Raw genomic sequence first — 21,796 nt, forward strand, 5'->3', positions numbered from 1 at the left:
TGGAAATTCAAGGCTACAGTATCTGGTGTAAAAACTGTGTGAGTGCAAAGATCCTTGAGAAGTAAGAGTGCAGTAACTATGAAAATACTTAACATCCACCCATGGAAGCAGACAGACTTACAGAACTCAGGCATACCTATACAGTAAATGCAGGAGATTCACAAGGAATGCAAGGAACGGGGAAAAAACAACAATCCTGACCAATACTCTGTAAAGCACCTTTGCACCCTTAACAATCAAGACAATGATTGATGGTAAACATGCTTTTCTTACCTCATAAGGCAGTTTATCAAAATATCCATTAGTTGGCCATTCCCTGAGGGTAACAATGCTGAATTGTTTATTAAGGGCATCCATTCCACAGGCAAATTTTTCTTCATCCTCATCTTCATCTATATCATTCATATCAATCATGGAAGTCTTAAGTGAAAGCACAGGCCTCTCTTTCACACCATGTAGTACCACTGCATCCAATTCAGTGTAATAGTCCAGAAGGGAGCTGTTCACCTCCAGTCGGATCAAGTTTGTGGGGAAGTTTATCTGCTTGATACAAGGTGTGAACTGCCGAGCCTGAGGACCATTCACCTTTGTAGGTGCCTCAGACCAAAGTATTTCCCATCTGGGAAAAAAAAAAACAAACACACATACAGTACAGGAATTAAAATCAAGTTACTAAAGCAATTCCTGAGCACAGTAAGAGGGCAACATCATCTGTCAGAAGTATTTAACAAGCAAGAAAAAGGCTGAAAAATGATTTATGATACTTACAGTTTCCCAAGATTTGATAAATACTCTACGGATGAATTTAATTCCTGGTAAACTCACACTAATTCATGACCTTAGCATATTTTCTCCACTGAATAACAAAACAAGCTATAGAGTCACAGTCAGTCACTTGTGTTAGTGTTATCTGTGACCAAGTTTATCTAGCAACTCACAGGTAAGGTAATGAAACAAATGGATTGCTGATGTCTTCACAATGATGGCGTGTCAGTGTAAGTACACAAGCAACACTCTTGCCTGTAACCCAAAGAGAGTCATCTGACCTCTTATTTCCTACAAAATAAAAGAAAAAGATCCCCACCACTCAGACTATTTAATATCAAACCTGTCCAAATTACAGTATTACAAATTAGTAAAAAAATTTAAATTTTACTGTGTTTATCTGCCTAGGCAAGCAAAATGTTCCTTTTATGAGTAATTCAGTGACATATTAGCAAAGAAAGTAGAAACTTCAAGTCATTTTTGAAAGAGTCCTTTGCAAAAGATGCCAGCATTTTTAAACTGCTGAACTGGAAAGCCTTTCTCCTCTTTGGTCCAGTAAGAGACAAAAGAAGTTCAAGGCATATACTGAACTACCATACATAGCATGGTACATACCTTACTTCAGTACACAGACCCCAGATCTCCTCCATCAAGTGACAGGGAAACCTGCTGCCAACTGAGTAACCTGGAGGAACCAAGTCTTACATTGGATCTTCAGCACTCCCAAGCCCCAACTTCAAGGATTTCTCTCAGACTTCTTGTCCTATTACATGAATCTCAGAAGCACTCTAGATAGAGTTCTTACTTCAGTACTGGCTCCCCAGTACCTCAGCATCTTGGCTTCCCCTACCAGACACCACTACTTTGAACTTACACAGAAACAAATGCTTTAACTTTTTCCATCATATCAGAAAGTGAAAAAATGCAGGGATTTTCATTAAAACACTTCACACAACATAAGTAAGGTTAAGAAGTTTGATATTTGGAAAAAAAAAAAAAAAAGGAAAAAGGGAAAATCAAGAAAATTAATCCACATTGGCCATAACTTCCATTTCACAATGAACATTTTCAGGTATGCAGAGATAAATTTTCCTATCCTACATCATGCTGCTCTCCAAGTACCTTATAATAGAATGGGAGACTTGCAGAACTCTTACGTCCAAAGGAAAACAACCCCAAACTAAAACCAAACATAAAGAGTAGTGAGCATCTGGTACATCAAAGTACTAACACAGGAGAGTGGACAGCTCTACCCTAAAATTAAGAGTTTTCATAAGAGAGACATAGTATTAAGAAAAGATTTCATTGATTTACAAAATGAATGTCTATTCATGGCAAAGGAACAGGTGTAGTCCCACTGTCACATCCTCTCACACAGGTCGATTCTCTAAGCAAATACTCAGTGCTGGCAAGGCACATGACCTTCTTTGAACACACCCAGACCACCATCTGACATTTTGCTTAGACACTTCCATGTACCCACTCAAAGTAGCCTTGGGGAAACTCAAAGGCTATTTTTTCACTAATCTAACACACATTGGACCATCAACTTCTAGCAGAATGTGTCTGTTATTGACTTCTCCTTTTGGACCCTGGAGAGAGGATTATCTAGCAGCAGCAGAGCTCTTAAAAAAAAATAATGTATCTGAAGATCTGGGCTCATCAAATTGCAGTGCAATAACCAGCTCCAGCAGGCAGTAGCTAGTTTCCAGTCTTTGTAATAAACTAGAGAAAATGGAAGACACGTAGCATGATTTCACAATCTTGTGAAGCTTCACATTGCATACCAAATGCTGATGAACAATAAAACCAGTGACAATTTTCCACTGTCCTTGTCATCCTGTTTACTTCTCATCAACAGCCCACCAATCTAACTTCAAAGAAGTTAGCTCTTGGTTTATCTGGAAAAACTCAAGTTTATCAGGTTGATTTGATGATGCTCTCTGCCTTGCTGGCACCACAAACAAGAGCAGGCAATAGCAGCTGCTCTGAGTCAGGGCTGGCAAATCTTTCCCATGTGTAGACATGGTAAATCCTTCCCATGCTCCTACCCCATTACTACAAGTGGAAGTGATCTCTTCCTCTGGGATCACCACTGTGACACTTAAACAGACTGCACGTAATCAGAATGGGAGTGAAGAATTCACACGGGGATCAAAAAAGTCTGAATTTCCATGAGGCTTCAGAAAGAATTTCATTCTTCTGTTCTGGAACATTCTTCTCTTAGGATAATCCACCTAAAAATCTTTCATAAGAAAGGCATTTTGACAGTCAGTCCTGGTTTGAGGATATGTATCACAATCAGTTTCCCTAGGAAGGTCACCTGCATCTGTTTCAAGCTTACAATGTTCAATAAGCTATTTAACCCAAAACAAAGAGAAACTGAATCCCAATAAATACCTTTAAAGAAGTCAAAGGATTTCTGCCTGCTCCACACCCTGAGTTAATTAAGCAGCTCTCAAAAATCAAGTAGAATCAAATGAATTGAGATAGTACATTGTCCTCCAGTCTTGCAGATATTCAGTAACAGCTGATCAAAGATGTCACACTGAGAATGCTTTGATTAGGTTTCATCAGAAACCACTGTGCTAGAAAGCCTCAGTGTTTCCAGCAAGGAGTGCCAGGCAAAGCCTGAACAAGAGTCAGCAACATCTGTATTTTCTCTAGTAATTGAAGAAAAGGAGGACATTAAGTGAGTGTCCCCATTCAGCCATAGACTCAGTTTTCCCATTATATTTTTTTGTGTCCCATGGAGACAGACAGGAACTCAATTTTCTCTGATACTAAAGACTCCATACATCTATGCGGTTAAGAAAAAAAAAAAATTCCATCCTTCTTCCTTTACCATGAAGAAAAATACTGTCTAGTGATTTCTAGGCTGAGAATCATACTTGGAAGGTCTGTGTCAAATGATAGCATAGATTTAAAGCTTGACTAATTTTTTGTTGACCTAATGTTGTTGGGAAGGTTTTTAATGGTTAAGATGATGCCTGAGCAGACCTGGTTACTTCTGAAGAAATATATGTAATAAGAGAGAGTCTTTGAAAAGGGGTCTTCTAGGAAAAGTAATCAGATTTCTCTCCTGCAGGACAAGATTAACCTTTGCTTGCAATTGCTGAGGTTTCTTGTATTGTCAAATCGAGATAGGTGTAGAAAGTTAAAAAAGCACTACAAGCAATCCAGTAAATGCCTCAAGAAACCAATAGCTGAGCTAAAGTTAAAAACTAATAGCTGAGTTAAAAGCCAATAGAAGGGAGAGTTCCGGATAGACCAACAAGGAGAACATGAGGATTCTCAGAGAATATAACCACTCCTTTGATAAAAATGCAACTTGTGCAACAATTAAAATCACATGCTGCTCTTAGCCAAGCAACTGCACAGCAGAAATCTGTAGATTACCTAGGAGAAAACATCTCCTGCCTGCAAACATACCAGGGATGCTTCAGCACACTATTTCAAACCAACCTGGAAAGTGTACCCCTGACCTCAGCTGTGAGCTCATAAACACAAAAGGCAGGGGAGACTGGGAAGATCATGAGCACAATTTAAGAATCATTCAGATTAGGCTGATAAGCAGAGTTCAAAGCAGTTTAATTATTATGAGAAAATACAAAGCAAATTTTCATTTCTACCAAGAGTTCAATTCTGAAATACCAGAGACAGCAGACAGAACTCCAAGCATGGTCAGGACACTTAAAACAGCAAAAGGTACTTCAAGTAACCGCTCTGTCTACATGAGCTTTTTAGGAGCTTCTCAAAAATGACTGTATTCCATGAACTCAGAATTCATTTTTCTATGACAGGCATCGAAACAAGAAAAAGCTGTTCGCCTGAAGATGTCAAAACAAGTTTTAAGTACGGATGCAAATGTCCAGAACTTGTGTGTTACACATAGGTGAGATACAGGCCCGAAGGTTCCTTATCACACGCTAATGTGTTGATGGTATCAGCAGAGTTTTGGGTGTTTTCATCTGAGATTCTCAGTGAAAGAACCATCTGAATGCCACTCTCTACATGATATTTTACATTCAGTACACTGCCTTTCTGGTTTCACTCCCTTTTTTTAAAGGGGGAGGGGGAGGCAGAGAAAGAGGTTCCATAAAACATTTTGATCCCTGTCCAGGCTGCTTAAATACAATAAATTTCCCACTGGAAGGAGAAGGAGCCTTTTATTTTGTCCATCTTCATTAGCTTGCTGCTCTGGTTTGTAGCAGCTTCTGTCTCTACAGGCTTTAAGACTTTCAGAAACAAACTTTGCATACAGCAAACACAGTTAAGCTTGGAGATACTGAGCCATGCTCAATTTTCTAGTAAAATTCGAAATGACATGAAATTAAATAAATTAAATAGAAATAAACAACAGGAATACACAAGGCAGAATGGAAGTGGTCCCAGACAAATGATTATGGTATCTCATCCGTGAGAAAAAACCTACTAAGTGTCACACCTTATCTGTAGCAAACAAGAAAAAAATAATTACAAGATAATCTCTAATTACTGAAGAAGCAATCACTGCATTGTAGGAAGGACATATGCTATGAAATATTACCCCAAGTACAGCCACAGATTCCAGACTTGTTAGCAATCTCTGATTTTGAGCTTTTAATAAAAGAACATGACTGTACAGTATAACACATATATGACAGAAAAACAACAGTCAAATCAAATTTTAGAAGACCACAACAGGAGAATAGGGACCACTTTTTTGTTTCATATTACAAACTTAAAAACCTAAGTTATTTTTATAAAAGAAAAAGTTGAAAAAGTTCTGAAACAATTATTTTTGACTTTCCCATTTACACAAAGACTCACAACAACTAACTATAAGAATATCAAAATGTATCAAAAGGGCTAACACTGAAGAATCCACTGGGAAATCATCAACAGCAAGCCTTCTGCGTAAAAAAGGAGGAAAAAAACAGGAAAAAACCCCATTTTTCTCATGATAGAGGCTAGCTATAATTTACCCATCAATCTAATACACTATGAAAAACAAAGAAAACACTCTTGGTTGGGTTCAGCTTATGCTGCATTTGTCCCCACCACGTGAGTGTAGAGCTCTGCCTCTTCCACTGGCTGAAGCTTGGTGACAACACAGAATGTGCACTACTGTACACTAGTAAAATAATCACAACACAGCACAATCAAAAATAGGGATTGATTTCTTCACCACATAAAATTGAGACTTTATGTTACAACATGTCCCTAATCTCAGACTATTATTTTTTTCTTGGGTTTTCTGCACTTGGTTAATTCACATAACAAATCTGTACATGGAATGTTAGTATAGCTTAAGGAATTACCTACACTTCTCACCAATCGGGATAGGAGAGACACAAATGAAAAGCACAAAACGTTTCCATGTGTTAGAACAGCAGTTCCTCTGACATTGATAATTTTTAAAAATTGTTTTATGTAGAGAAAAGTGATGTAATGCCTTCTGTGTTTGAAGCAGTGAAAGATATGAGAGGACAGAGAATCCTCCAGCTGCTGGATGCCAGTTAAACCATAATGAAAAAAAAGCCAAACTGTCATGTTCTAAGCATGAGGATTACCTGGAAACAATTGCAAACCCTCTGAGAAGTAAATGCTTATTCCCATCCCATGAAGATGTGACGCCACCTCCAAAGACACTGAATAAAGCTCACCTGAGACAGCATCATACAAAGCTGCAACAGCAGTGCTCAGTGCACCAGCAAGAAAGGAACATGACCAAAGAGCATGTTCTAAACATCTGCAAGAGCTGTTCTTTCATGCAACTGAAGCATAAAGTGAGTAATACATTGGCCAAGTATGCAGGTGTTAGCCATTTTTTAACAAAAATATGTAAAATTCTCTTGAGCAAGAGCTGTGATACACTAGCTCCTCATAAAGAGACTTGCAGCCTCGAAGCTTTTGTCCTCAGCAAAGTTTTGACTTCACTGACAGTTTGGCCTTCTTTGTATATCAAGTATGAGCTGGTGAAAGAGAACTTTCCTAATGACCTGCCCTTTCCACACTGGTGTTCAAAAACATGTACAGTGTCAGCTGATAAAACAAAGCAGCACACACAAGTTTCATCGGTAATAACCCAAGTATCAAAAAACAAAGTATCAAAATAGTCAGAAGAGGAAAACAAGGTTCTAAGTGCCTTTTGAGTAAGTAGGTCATGGCCTTTTTTAACAGAAGAAAATAGTATGGCAATGCTTCAAGACCAAAACATCAGTCAAACAAGGAATCACCTGAGATTACAGCAGCATTCCATCTTCAAAAAAAAAAGAATTCTTAGTTGATATCTCAGAGAATTTTTGGAGGTAAAAACAAGAGATCAAGAACAGAAGCAGAAAAGAGACTGCGCTCTTGCAACTCTTCAGATTCCTCTCACAAAGGTGAGCAAAAGAACAGAGAAAAAATATTGTGTCCCTGATGTGGAGAAAGGGTTCCTTCATCTTCCCTTCATGACACCATACATAAGACATGGCCTTCTTTAGAAAAAAAGAGACAAACCAAATGCTCAGCTCCAAACACACAAATCCTGCAGAGCAAAGGTAAGCAAACAGAAGAAAGCATCCCTCTAACACTTCTCTAGCATCAAGACTAACAATTATTGAAGAGGCAGCACAGACTACTCCTTCCAAGGATGCCTGAGACAACCTTTTTCCAACCAGAATAGTTAACCTATGCAGGCAGGACAAGGGGCATTCTTGCCTACATATTAAAAAGCAAAATCCTACAAAACTTTCATTTTGAAGAAGAGCATTTGAGCTCTCACTCTGACCACACCTCAAGAGAAGTCATAAAGCCCATACCCCAAAGTTTTATATTAGTATTTTCACTTCCATCTCCTTTTAGCTCTCTGTGCAATTTTCTATATCTCTTGTTTTGTTTACCTAATTAAACAGGTCCTTCAATTAACTATTTTTGAGCTTTCCTCCAATCTGTGCTTCAACATAAAGAAATAAGATCTACATCACAAAATAAAAAAGTAAAATGGAAGTTCACAGAGTAATTGCCCAGAAGTCATTTCACATTAGGTTCTGAATTTGAAAGTCTAAAGCTGCCTTCACCACATACCATTCTGTAAATAAGTTCTGTATTACAGTGCCAAAAGCACTCATACTTCTAAAGTTAGGTGGCCTATTATTATTACTTTGACCTGTCACTGTTCCTTGAATTCAGATGTTTACTTCAGAGCTATACAACATATCATATTCTCATTAGATCTGTAAAACAAGCAACTGCACTTAGCCACAGCAGATGACAGAAGCCTACAAAATATATTAACTGGGAATTTTGAATATAAACCATGACACCTGATTTTCCAAGGGTTTTTGAATGATCATCAATGGCCCAGTATTAGAAAGCAAGGGATAATAAGTTAGACCTAAAAATATACTTTTTAGTGGCATCTGTAAAAGGTAAGTCAGTAAAAAAATCACCCAACATCCACATTAGCACTACTTATACCACCAAAGTGTGTGTTTCATAATAATATCGTATTTGCTGGCATACTAATCTTTACAGGACACATTTTGTTAAGTATTCCTTCTATCAGCTCTCCCTTCCTTTATATCTTTGGTATTATTTAATCTCTCTTTGATAAGGACTACTTCAATTGCACATACTGACAGCTTTTCCCAATGTTTTTCCCCACTACATGATTTGACCTGTTCACTTGCTCCTTCCATTCCTATTTCCTCACCTCCTCACTAAGAGCTTCTCACCTCACACACAATGTTTTTCTTTACTATCTTACCATTCCCCAGATTACCACACTCCTGATCCTGCAACTGGAATTTCATCAAGACTTCCTAATATAAGGAAAACCAACAGGATCAAATCTGCTTCTTTTAGATGAAGTGAGTATAAAAACAAGTTGAGCTCACCATCCTTTGACCAGACCAAAAATAAAGATCAGACAAATGGTATCACCTTTTGTCTGACTGTTCTGTGCTTCTGGTTTCAGCTTCATTTCCATATGAATAGTTACAGTGCCTAATTATACTATACATTCAGTCTAAAGCATGCAGAGAAGAAAGAGTCCATGGCTACTTGAAGCAGGATGTTACAGCAGCCATGAATCCTCAACCTCTTTTACACAATTTCTTCTTGCTACTGAAGGAAGAGCTCAGACCTACCACTACAGAAGTAGTGTTTTATACAGATGTAGTAATTATTGCCCATAAAAATTCCAACATCAAAACTATTACACAAATTAAAGTTGATATTAGGACATGCATTAATTCCAAAAAAAGTCTATATCTATGAAGCTGCTATCAAAACAAGACACCACAGTTTTAAAAACATGCAGAAATAAAGAAAATTTTAGTCAGTCAGATACAAAACTGAAAAATATTAGGAAGCAAACCTCACTAAACAGTCCTATTTGTAGCACTTAACATCTTACAGGAAAGCATAAAGAAGAAAAAAATTACAGGAAAGCATAAAGAAGAAAAAAATTACCTTACTTCAGCTGGTGGATTTTGTGAGTAAGGATTTGCAGAGCATGCCAAAATCCTGACTACAGCTCCAGGATGATAGGTTTCCAGAATGTGCACTGCAGTGGGATAAACTGGTTCTTCAAAAGCAAGTTCCACATAGTCCTGGCTACAGAAGGTGGATGGAGTCCTCTTGAAAGGCAGCCGGGCGCTCGGGCAGCGATCCCACCAGGTGCCGTAAGTTCGAAAGACCGCAGTCTGGGTAAAGTCACCAGAACTAGGGTACACGTTGGGAATCCCTGCTAAATTCCACATGGTATAGGACATGCTGTTCTCACTGCCATAGTGAGAGCTGAAATCCAACACTTCTTTGGCATACTGAACTATCTCAACGTTGATGGGCAAGGCGCGGGTGTTGGATTCAATGGCCCTCCGACTGTTCATCTCTCCTCTCGTCGCTGTCCTCGCCCGGCGCCGAAGGCACATGTAGTAAAACATGCTCAGGACTGTTAGCATGGGAAACACTGGTGGCATCTAGATAGGTCTTAGGAAGATGCAAAAAGTCAGGAGTCCTTTGTAAGTTGCATTAACTGCCTGTGGTGTTTTGGAAAAGAGCTGATAAAACAGAATGAATAAACACAGTGAGTAGACACAGAATTCTTAGAAAGCAAATTGTGCCGTTTTGAATATCGTCTTAAACAAAGTACTGCTACTAAAATATTAATAAATTATTGTATTTTATTGTAAGACAATTGTTTAGTTGGAAGCTACTAAGTGTGGCTTCCCATTTACTTTTTACCTTACTTGACATTCATTTTTTGTTTAAAAAAAAAAGATATGAAGAAATATCAGCCAAAACCAGCCCTCAAGCAACAAAAAAACTAATGGTCAAAATAAGCATTATCTTTAGGGATTTATTACAAGAAAATTGCAGTGACTCAGGGAAATTAATTCAAGTAAGAAATGAAATTTGGCCCATGCTGTAAACAACTGTGAAAGCATATCTGAAGATAGACCTTCCCATTGTGAAGACACAGCTTCTTAAAACCACTGTGAATGGTTTTACTTTCTTAAAAGAAGAGTAAATGGCCTTAAAAAGTGAAAAGAAGGAGCTTTTGGGCTGTTAATCTAAACTTAAACCACTGCTTCCTCTATCAGAGCACTAATCTGAAAGAAGAGTCACAAAAATACTGCCTTTACCATTTGAAGCTGTCCATGACAGCACACAGCAACAACAGAAGGGTCATCAGCCTCCCAAAGGATGCTCAGAATTCACTAACAACATCATCTTCCTTTAAACCATGCAACAAATGAGGTCTTCAAAAGAGTCCTGGCATCAGAAGCAGAAGTCCCCATAGAAAGCATTTTAATTCTGACAAGAGAAAGTATTTTCATTAAAGTAGCAATTCAGTTAAACACAAAATGTACTAGATCTGCATACTTTAAAAACCCAACACAGAATATACTCTTAATTAAGAATATCGATGTGTTTTACACAGATGACACCAACAAGTAAAACAATCAAATAAGCAGGTTTAGCAATTAGAAAAAGCTAAATTAGAGCTAAACTACTTTACTAAGGTTTTCTGTTTACAACAGTGAAGAAGCATTTATAGCTGAATGTTCCTACAGGACACAGGAGGGCTGTATCATATTCCTACTAATAAGGATCCTCTTACATATGCTTGTCCCATATTGAGCAGCTGCTCCATACCTGCGTGATGTAAACTGTGAGTTTTACCAACACACAACAAAATGTGCCGTGTATTCTCCAATTTCCACTGGCACTACCCAACACACTCAGGCTATGAGTTCACAAACTTCCTCACAAACTGGCCTTCTCATTAACTTGTCCATCAGCTTTACTAAGAGAGAATAAGGAGCAATGCCTGTAACCCGTTAGAGGCCAAGCAGGGATGACTAAGCATGTCTCAAAATAGAATAAATGTTTCTTCAACAGCCCCTGCGGGAGTTGCCGCTTAGTTTACCACAGGATACACACTGTGGTAATCTCTGAACCAACAGATGTGACCCTTCTATTGCAGAAGACACCTCAAGTAACAACAAACACGATGCCTCACACTGCCAGGCAGACACGCCATGTATTTAATGTCTGCAGTGGGTACAAGTGACACCCTACTGTAGCATTTTTGGGAGCATACGTTTAGAGTAGGGTAAATTACTAAACAAATGGAAGCTTTTTAAAGTCTCTACACAGATCTACAGTGTGTTTTTTAGGTCAGTTGCTCATTCCCATACTCACAAACACACAGAGATGTACGAACAGCTCTCTTTGGCGTGAACATGTCCAGCAAGAAGGCACTTGTGGTAACAGATAAGGACAGGCTGCACTATTTGCCCATTTGACTCAGGACAGAAAGAAAGTTTACTAATGAAGTGCTCAATTCTCACTTTCTTGCTTCTACTATTATTGGCCTTTAGTTTAGTTTCACATGTTGATGTAGCTGTCAAGGACATGAATTACTCCTGATACTCAGTGCAGAAGGAAATGCATAAAACAATATGCAAGATTTACTTCAGGCTGCCCTGAAACACCAAGAACCAATAATGTCACATTTCCCACAAACAACCTAAGCCACCCTTCAGAAAAGACACTGGGAAAAAAAAGTAGCACATCCCTGAACCTTTCCTCCTTAAAAGAAAGGAAAAAAAAAGAAAAAAGAAACAACTCCAAACTGAAAATAGTTATTTTATTTTTTCAAAGCAGAGATGCTTTGATGTAAGATGAAGTAAAGATTACAAATACATTCTCCTTCTGGATTTTCTCCCTCTTAAAAAAAAAGATCTATTTAAAGAATATGCCAACAGACATTAAACTTCAACAAATGTTCTGCTATCAAGCCCTGAAATCATGGCTAGATCAGCATATACACCACCTTCAAACTCAAAATTTTCATGATTAAGAAAAATACAGCATTACAGATCTCAATTTTAAGAATCATTCAGCTGTGGTACTCGAATATCAGTGGGAATCACTTATCTCACATATGCAACCTACACAACCTGACATCTGCACTGCAAACTCCAGCCTTTCTCTGGCCACAGCCTGCAGTTCTTGTGGCACTGTAAAACCCAGCTGTGCTCCTCATCTTAGCTTGTCCAACAGCAGCAAAACCATCCAGCAGTTCAGGACTGTATGTCAGCCAGCTGGCCAGTTTAAGCCAGGTCTAAGAGAAGAAATAACTGAAATCATGCTGAAGATTTTCCATTAGCAATAATGTTAATTTGGGTCATTCTCCCTCTAGCAGCTTATTAATGTCATAAAACCAGTAAAAATTTGAAATCCTTGACATTGACACAACTTCATCAGTTTTGGCTGGCATTGGTCAACAGGTCCAAAAGTAAATAAGTAGGAACTGAAAGCTTTCATGTAAACTTACTAGTCTAAACAACAGAAATGGAGACAAATTAAAGAGTTAAAAACAGTATCAGATATAGTAGCTTATAACAAGAAAGACAAAACCACTGTAAAAGAAGGATTAAATAACCATTAGGACTACAATACAAATAGGAATTCTTCTTCTGGCACTTTAAAAGAAGCATTAGGAATTGTGCGGCGTTAAAAAGACAAATGAAAAATTGCTCCAGAGGTTAAAGGATAATAAGCTAGTGAAAGAATTACATTAAATACACATCAGTAGGGCCAGATGATACAAAGAGATTTTTTTTCAGGAACTACCAGAAGTCAAGCTGATTTCTAATTGACAGGATTTAACTTTGCAAAAAAAGATAAAAATGCAGACTCAGGTCTACGCAAAGCATCACGATAAACAGCTCTGGAGCTCATGTACATGCAAAGTTTATGTCAAAAGCTCCCCCTTCCCTCAAATTGCTTGATTATTTTAAAGAGATCCACTTAGGCCCATGCAACTATGTCTTCTGATCTCTGGCTGGGTCCTTGGCCTGCTGTATATTATTTTTTTTTTTTTGTACAGGCATAATTATGCTAAACTAAAGCCTAATAAAGGGTTCTTATAAGGGTGTCTTTTTATCCTCCTCCCAAGCAGCAGCCTTCTACATATTTTATTTCTTTTATATGTATATATTTTTTTTTCCTGTCAATACCATTAAATGGACTGAAATAGTGCTATGAAATACCAGAACCAGTTTTCAGTCTGATGTCCCCAAACCATCTTGGTGAGTGCTGGCTTGAGGGGGGAGCAAGACTGCACAGGTCCCAAGCCAGACCAGCTCAAAGGACTCCCAAAATGTTATCTCTACTTTAACAGACAGGACTCCAGAAAACCACTTTGGACTAGACTTGGAATAAAACTTTTTTAAGCGATATTTTCTTTCAAAATACATTGGAGTCCATCACGTTATTTACAATATCTCCTACCCAGAGTATTATGTAATTTATAACTATTTCAATTATATGGGCAAGCCTCCTTTTTCTAACCCTTCTTTTCTTCATGCTATACATACAGAAAGGCTTCTAAGACTGTAATTCACTATTTCCTTCTTCCAAGCACAGAAAACCTAGAGAAAATAAAACATCTTACAGCTTCTGTACGGATCTCATGGGAAAAGGCACTAATTAAGTTAAAGCATTCCAAAGCACTAGACCTCTTCAGTCTACTTTGCCTCTTTTTACAGGGAATTTTTGTATACAAATCTATTTTCAAGCTTTGAAGCAACTCATCCAATTAATGACTCCTGTACTTGAAAAAACAGCATGAAGCTGAGTCAGGGCAGGTTTAGGTGGGTATGAGGAGAATGTTTTTCACTCAGAAGATGGCTGGGCACTGGAGCAGGCTCTCCAGAGAAGCGGTGACAGCACCAGTCCTGTCTGAGTTCAAGAAGCATTTGGACAATGCTGTCATGTCATTGTTGGACTGTCCTGTGCAGGGCCAGAAGTTGGACTCGATGATCCTGATGGGTCCCTTCCACCTCAGAATATTCTATGATTCTACCTGTTCATTTTGGTTAGCTTGGCAAATGCAACTCCTCAATAGCCACAATTTTATCCCATACAAGCAGAAACAGTACAGAGCTATTCACCAACCAGACTGCTGAGAAAAGGTGGGAAGTACACAGAAAAATACTTGAGATTTCAAAGGGCTGTGAAATGAAGGATTTCTGCAAAAACATAACAAGTAACAGATACTAGATTTAGGAAAAAAAAATGGCACATTTTATCCCTGAGCCATCCCTGGAAAAGCACATGATAGGAAAGAGTTTGTACTATTTCAAGAGAAGCAAATGTTGTACATGCTAGTCATGCATACACCAGGTTTGATTCTTAAAGCCAGTGAAGTAATAACTCCTGTTCACACCAGCTTTGCTAATCTCACATTTGGGAGCAGTGAGCAATTCTCCTTCATCTGACTATAAAAGAAAAAGCAACATTGACAAATTTCAAAGAATGTATAAATGACAAAAACAAGGGCTCATATGATCTCTGAAGAAAGATTAATGCAATTTAATATGTGTGTCTTAGATAAAAGACAGTAAATGGGAAATCTCTTAATTATCTTTGTACACTAATGCACAGAGGGAATACTGGATCCTTACATTACAGTCTAAAACAGAGTACTTCTACCACAGGTTAGCATCTCTTGCTGTTAATTACCAAGATTATACCAACATCTACACTCAACTTGTTGAAACTAGAAGCTATTCTTAATTAAAAATTAATAAGCTATTACCAGTAGACTTTAAACTCAGGCCCCATTTGCTGCATTTCTTCCCATAATATATTCTGGCACTTAATAAGCCACTTCACACACACTTCTAACTAATAATTCTACTGTTTGAAAAAATTGCAGTATATTGCAATTTTATCTATCTAAAATCCTACATTGTCTTCATGAGCACCAAAACAGGCAAAATCCAAGAATTTCTGGTTACTTCAGTGACGGCACTCCTGCTAGGACCAGACTCATGATGTGGTTCAGCACAGAGATACAATGGAGACAAAAGTTCCTTTGGCACCTATTACACATACAAAGTGTCTTATGGAGGCGTGTCTTAACAGAAATTGTTTCTCAACATGAGTAAATCATCATGTAGCCCTTTCTATTGACAGTCTAAAGTTACCAGCATTATGCCACTTCATTCTCACCAACAACCCTTCCAGCTGTGGTGAAACTCTCCCCTTCATGAAAAAAAAAAAAAAAATTAAATTCCCCACACATTTTAAAAAGAAATTTGTGTGCACTTGTCTTATTTGCCTTTTCACTTTTCTCTTGAGATATTATACGGCCTCTCCAGGCAGGCATACTCTGTACAGCATTTACTTGTTGGTCAGCTGCCTCCTCACTGCATGGATCGCAGGTATTAGGCCATGCAGTTGGTACCTGCCACTGTCACAGAATTGATGAATCAATTGGGTTGGAAAAGGCCTCTGAGATCAACAAGTTCAACCTGTGACCTAAAAGCACCATGTCACCCAGACCATTGCACTAAGTGCCGTGTTTCCTTAAACAGCTCCAAGGACAGTGACTCCATCACCTCCCTGGGCAGCCCATTCCAGTGTCTAGCCACCTCTTTGGTGGACAAATTCTTCCTCATGGCAAACTTAAATCTCCCCTGGCACAGCTTAAGTCTGTGTTCTCTCGTCCTAATCATGTCCGTTCACATCCAACTGATGTCCATTTGTCAGCCTGCACTGGTAGCAAATAACAATCCACAAGAAGTGAAGCACCCCAAAGTACACACCTAAAAAACGAAATAAAATAGTATCGCTAGTTCAGCTCCTATCCTGCTTTCTGTCGTGTTGTGAAGCCGTGTTAAGTGTGGAACACCGCAGGAACCGAGGAGCGGCGGCGGACCCGCAGGGGAGAGGAGCACAACCCGTGCCTGCCCTGCCCGCTTTGTCTGGTCCCGGCACTATTCCTCCCGTCCTCCCTGCTCCATCCCATCCCTACCCCTTCCCACTCCTGGGGTGCCCGCGCTCCCTTCCCCGGGGGGACAGCTCCTTTCCCCGGTGGGCAGCTCCCGCCGAGGCCTAGGGACAGCGGCGGGCAGGTGCGGACGGGACTGCCCGGTGCCGCCTCTGCCTTCCGCCTCCCCTCCCCGACAGCAGCATCGGCCCGGCCCGGCCCCGCCAGCCTGCCCCGGGCGAGCGGGCGGACGGGGAGCGCACACCCGCGGCCGCCCGCCCCCGCCGCGCAGGGCCGGCCCCGCACCGGGGCTGCTGCAAGGCCCGGCGCTGCGGCCCCCCCGCGCCCGCCCGGCAGCAGCACCACCGCCGCCGCCACCCTACCCCGTCCGGAGGGCGGAGCTGCCCGGGCCGCCGGAGCCGCCGCCGCGCCGGGCGCCGCCGGAAGCAGCGCGCACGGAGGGCGGCGGGGGCGGGAACCGGGGGAAGCGGCGCGGCGGGGGCGGGGCCGGCGGCTGCGCCTGCCCGAGCCCCGGCGTGGGGCGGGCCCGTGCGGGCAGCGGCGCGGAGGGTTTGCTGTGGGATAGGGGAGTGCCGGAATGACCAGGGTTGGAAGGGCCCTTAAAGATCATCTAGCCCCAGCCCCACTGCCATGCGCCGGGACCCCCAGCACTAGAACTGATTGCTCAAAGCTCCATCCAACCTGGCCTTGAGCAATGCCAGGGATGGGGCATCCACGGCTTCTCTGAACAACCTGTTCCAGTGTCTCACCGTTCTCACAGTTAAGAACTTCTTCTTGTTGTCTAACATAAATTTCCCCTTTTTCAGTTTGTACTACCACAACAAGGACAGGTGCAGAGTCCCAGCAGCTTCCCTGTCAGCCCCTTCAGACACTGGAAAGTTGCCATGAGGTCTCCACAAAACCATCTCTTCTCCAGACTGAGCAGCCCCAACTTGCTCAGCATTCATAGGGGAGATGCTCTAGTCTGGACTTGCTTCAAAACTTTCATGTTGTCCTTACGCTGGGCACACCATAATTGTACACAGTGCTACAGGTGGGATCTCACCAGAGCAGAGTAGAGGGGGAAAATCACCTCCCTGACCCTGCTGGCCACACTGCTTTTGATGCAGCCCAGGACTCATTGGTTTTCTGGACTATGAGTGCACACTGCTGGCTCGTGTTGAGTTTTTCATCAGCCATCACACCTAAGTCTTTCCCCACAGTGTGGCTCTCAGTCACTTCTCCACCCAACATGTAGGTGTGTCAGGGATTGCCACAATCCTGGTGCAGGACTTCACACTTTGCTTTGTTGAACTTCATGAGATTCACACAGCCCACCTCTCAAGTGTGTCAGGGTCCCTCTGGGGGACATCCCTTCCCTCCAGGCTGTTGAATTATTGGATGTTGTGCTTTGTGACTCAGGCCCACTCTGCTTTGTGCCTTGTTAGCTCTGCAGACATAAAGGCCATGGTGAGGTGGGTGCTGTGAGCCACCCTCTCAGGATGAGCCCCGGCTTGGTTTCTCACAGAAAACCAGGCAGCGTGTCTTGCCCTAGCCCCAGGCCAGCTGGATTATGCTTTCAATGTCATGTTTGAGTTCCTAGCATGCCATAAGGGCAGCCCTATTTTTAATTGATCTTAAAATGTACTTACTCCAGCACACTATGGTGCCTCTTGGGTTGCTACCTGGTGTATTGCAAAGGAAATGTCATATAATTTAATTTGGTGCTTTCTCTCCCAACTACCCCCCCTTCCAGTTAGAGCTTCTGCAATAATCACTGAAATTGCTGTTACTCCATCTGGTCTCCTCAGGTTTCCATCAAGGCTCCATGTTAGATGGTGCCTGGGATAACTCAGTTGCCGTAGAAAATAAAGTTGGTGACTTTTACTAGGTGGTCAAACATAATTCTAAAAATCCAGAAAATATGCAAATAGTTGCTATGTAAGGTGCTTTTTGTATAATCCTTTAATATAAATTCTATGCATTTGTAATAAATTTCCAATATAGAAATATATAAGTTTAGTACAGAATGCGTTTTGGTTGCTAACTGCAGTGGCAGACAAGCCACCTCACAGTCCCGATTTCCACAAGGGACATGCCAGGATGACCAGCTTCCAGGTGATTTGTAGACCTGCATACACCTGTGTGCACACATACAGAAATGCACATATACACACATGTTTTATGTGCCTCAGACACCACTGTACTGTTTCAAAATAATAATTCAAGCCCCAAATTTTAAGACACTGCTTCCATGGAAGAGGAAGCTAGACCCTTCAGGTTTCAGTGACAACAATGTAGAGTGCCTTTTGACATCATTTATCCTCACCTCAATCCTACAGTCGCATGCAAGCTCTAGAGTATTTATAAAGGTGCTTTCAATAAACACCTTCCCAGGGAGCGTCCAACTCAAAGTTTGAATTTTTAATACAAAATAAAATTGGAAACAAGAATTTGAATAAGTTTGGTGAGTCAGAAAGTAGGTTAGGGATGAAAAGTTTGTAGTTTATTTTATTTATAATATTGCTTTCATTTTAGGTTTTGTACCTCTCATGCTATCCTCTCTTTTCAAATTAAGCGAAGAGAAAATACTTGGAACACACCATTTATCTAACCCATTTAATTGGTTAATTTAACAAATTATCTAACCCCTTCTATTAGCATTCAGTCCCCTAAGAAGAGGAATGCAAAAGTTTCTATTTCTGTCTATTGTCAGCTTTAAAGAGAAAGCAAGCAAGAGACATCTGTACAGAGTTCTGTGTTTGGCCAAATTGTTCCTATCCTTTGTTTTTGTGTTGTGTGGAGGTTGAATTCTGTATCAGTGCAAAACCTAGATGGATATGAAAAGTTTTTCTCTCAGTCCACTCATCTGCCAGCTCACAGAGGCTGGAACAGATTGCTCTTAAATTTAGCATTGTCAAAGTTCTGTGTTTGGTCTGGTCTGCTGGGCTTATTCTATAAATCACAGGGAGACCTGGATACCTCCAGGTGATCCAACATATCCCCTTCTCTCCTATGATAGGTGCCTAAGGGACATGGAAGTTGTCACTGTTTGGAGGTACATCTCTCTCCACTTCAGATAGACCATCCTCAAGCTTTCAGACAGAAAATGTATGAACACATCCTTAACAAGCTAGAGAAATTACTACACCAACTCCATCATTATTCACAGAGGCTGCCCGATGGCATGTGGCATTTTAAAACTGCAGAAAGACTAGTATGTATTGAAAGGGATAGAGGGCATTGGGTGACAGTGTCCTTTTTGTCTAGGCTGCTGTCTCAAAGTCATGCTATGTGCACTCAAGATGTGCTCCAAATTACTGTCAAATTGTCATTCCACAGCCTTTGCAAAAACCAATTGATGATCTGTTTTTATTCAACAGTTATCCACATCTGGAGCTGACAGATAATTTCCAGTGAGCTATGGCACATGAACACTTTTTACATATTTCTATATCCACATCAGCAGTAAAACTAGGCATAGAATACATCCCAGAAATAGTCCACTGTTGAATGGAAATACAGTGGTAAAGCAGTACAGGAAACCTTCTGTTTGTAACATAAGAGTGAGACTTGGCTTCTCTGTGTTAATCAAACTTTGTAATCACCAAATTCATGTTTTAACAGCATCCTGCTTCTTCTTCAGGTTTTTCTCTTTATTATAACCAGTGGTATGTCTTGCCCATTAGGGGAAATCTTAACTGAAGTCAGTAGGAATACTGTTATTTCAAAAATAGGCGTAGAGCATGGAAAGCTTGTAAGTGGCATAAAAAGTTATGTCTGTGTATATGCCAAAAGTACATAAAGGAGAGATGTGACTGGTGACATTTCATGACTTTTGGCTCCCAAGACAGGTGACTAGGCCTTGATTCCACAGTCAGGTACTTCAACTGATACCAAGGCACCATTGTGATAACCAATTAAAATGTCCAGAGAGAAACTTTCTACAGGAGGAGGTAAAGATACCACACACCAGCTATTGGTCTTTGGAGGTCAAAGGCTCATTTACATTCTACACTCACAAAAGGTGTCCAGATCCACTTTTCCAGGCAAAGTGGTTGTTGGAAAAGCACATGTAGCAGAGGGATTTATAGTGAGAACAAAGAATCTGCTGATGGAGCAGTGAGGCTTACCTGAGCCTTGTGCAAACACTTAGAAGACAACTCCCAGTGGATACAGGGTAACACTTTAGTTAAGTTTGCAAACAAGGGAGGTCTGTTTTGCTGCTTCTAACATATTTATTGAGAAAACGTTTTGTAAGTAAACAATTCATGCAGGAAACTAGCTGACTTTGAAGTCAGCAGGTCCTGCTCCTAGCAGGGAACTGATCTGAATTTTGTTACCACTTTGCAAAGCTTTGTATATTAAAATGTTAAACTGAACCCTAAAAATAATGAAATCATTTTAATCAGTGAGTTATTTTTAATACAACAGACTTAGCCAAGTGCTAAGTGCAAAGCAGCACTGAGTGCGTATGCATAACACCATTGCCACTGGTGTGAATTGTTCTTTCTGGCTTCCTCTGCATCCCCGGATATTAACCCAGCATGGGAAACATCTCGCTGCCTTTTGGACCAGCATTACTGCTTTTTGATATGTGAAATTACATATATTCTTTGAAATGGAAGAGAAAGTATACTAAGTCAATGAGACTGAGTAAGTTCGTAGGTGTTCCCATGATCCAGGCCTAACAATTCTTTGGCTGATATGTTAGCTGGAACTCTTTTTTCAAAAGGAATTTTTTTTATTCCCTGTGGGGTTTTTTCCCATGTAACAATATTTTGTGTAGCATTCTCTCTTTCTCTGCTATATTCTATGAAAATGCTGTATTGTGTAGTTGATCATATTTACTGCATTTTAGCTTTATTTTCTTGTATTTTATCAAAAGATAAAAGAGAAGAATGTGCCACAGTACAAGTATGTGCTTAAATTTTATATGCTATTAAACAACTGCTGTGTTTCATTTGTGTCTCTGCTGCTTGTTACTAGTTCTTGGTAGATCACATTGAATTTAGGCTATAGATTTATTGAGCAAGGGTGATGTCTTGCTTTGTCTCCCATAAAGTCCCTAGTATACATAATTTTATATATTTATATATTATGTGACAGTAACAGATTCAGCATTTGAATGGTTAACCACTGCCCTTGCTGTGTAAATACTCCACATGATATGTAATTAAGCTTTAAGAAAAAAGCATAAAGATTGAGAAAATGCTGATTTATCAAAATACAGTATTACCTGGACATATCATGGTTAAACATCTTTCTTCTTTCCTTTTTGTCTTCCTGCAGAAATATGAGCAGTATTCCTAAAGCCTGGAAAGGATGTGCTGACTGAAGTCTTTATGAGATTTTTAATGAGGATTAGGGAATCTGAGATAGCAAAATCTACTGTATACAAGGAGGTTGTTGTGCAAGAATCTTCAGACAAGTTTTAGACCAGAATCCTTTGTCAGCAACAGTAGGATCCATTAAGGATAATATGCTAATTTTAACCAGCAATAGCCTTCATATAGGGATCTAAAGAGACAGAGATAGATACAATCTTATTAAGCTTTTGCGTTGACACTGCACAGCTTGTTCCTGCATTCAACTGAAATTTAAGAGCGGAGCTGTAAAACCTATACAGCATTTTAGGAAGATATACAGTAACGTTGAAACCTGAATAACAATTGAAAGAATGAGTAGAAAATTCCCTTAGCCCTTGGGCTACCACCATTTTTCTCTTCCAGCAGACAAGTAAATGCTCTAGGTGTCTATGCCATAAAA

The 21,796-nt window shown here is 40.2% G+C and overlaps 1 protein-coding gene across 1 annotated transcript in view; it reads right to left on the bottom strand.

Annotated features, from left to right (window-relative positions):
- FBXL4 (F-box and leucine rich repeat protein 4) overlaps positions 1–10,548 on the bottom strand; it is a 52,552-nt gene extending 42,004 nt beyond the window's left edge. Inside the window, exons 1-3 of the mRNA XM_058801675.1 lie at positions 10,383–10,548; positions 9,208–9,797; positions 274–619 (exon numbers count right to left, since the gene is read on the bottom strand). Of these exons, the coding sequence (XP_058657658.1) occupies positions 274–619; positions 9,208–9,716 (855 nt within the window). The 5' untranslated portion in view covers positions 9,717–9,797; positions 10,383–10,548. The remainder of the gene's footprint in view (positions 1–273; positions 620–9,207; positions 9,798–10,382) is intronic.
- Between the last annotated feature and the right edge of the window lie 11,248 nt (positions 10,549–21,796).

The sequence above is a fragment of the Ammospiza caudacuta genome, chromosome 3 (assembly GCF_027887145.1).
Source record: "Ammospiza caudacuta isolate bAmmCau1 chromosome 3, bAmmCau1.pri, whole genome shotgun sequence".
Lineage (NCBI taxonomy): Eukaryota > Metazoa > Chordata > Aves > Passeriformes > Passerellidae > Ammospiza > Ammospiza caudacuta.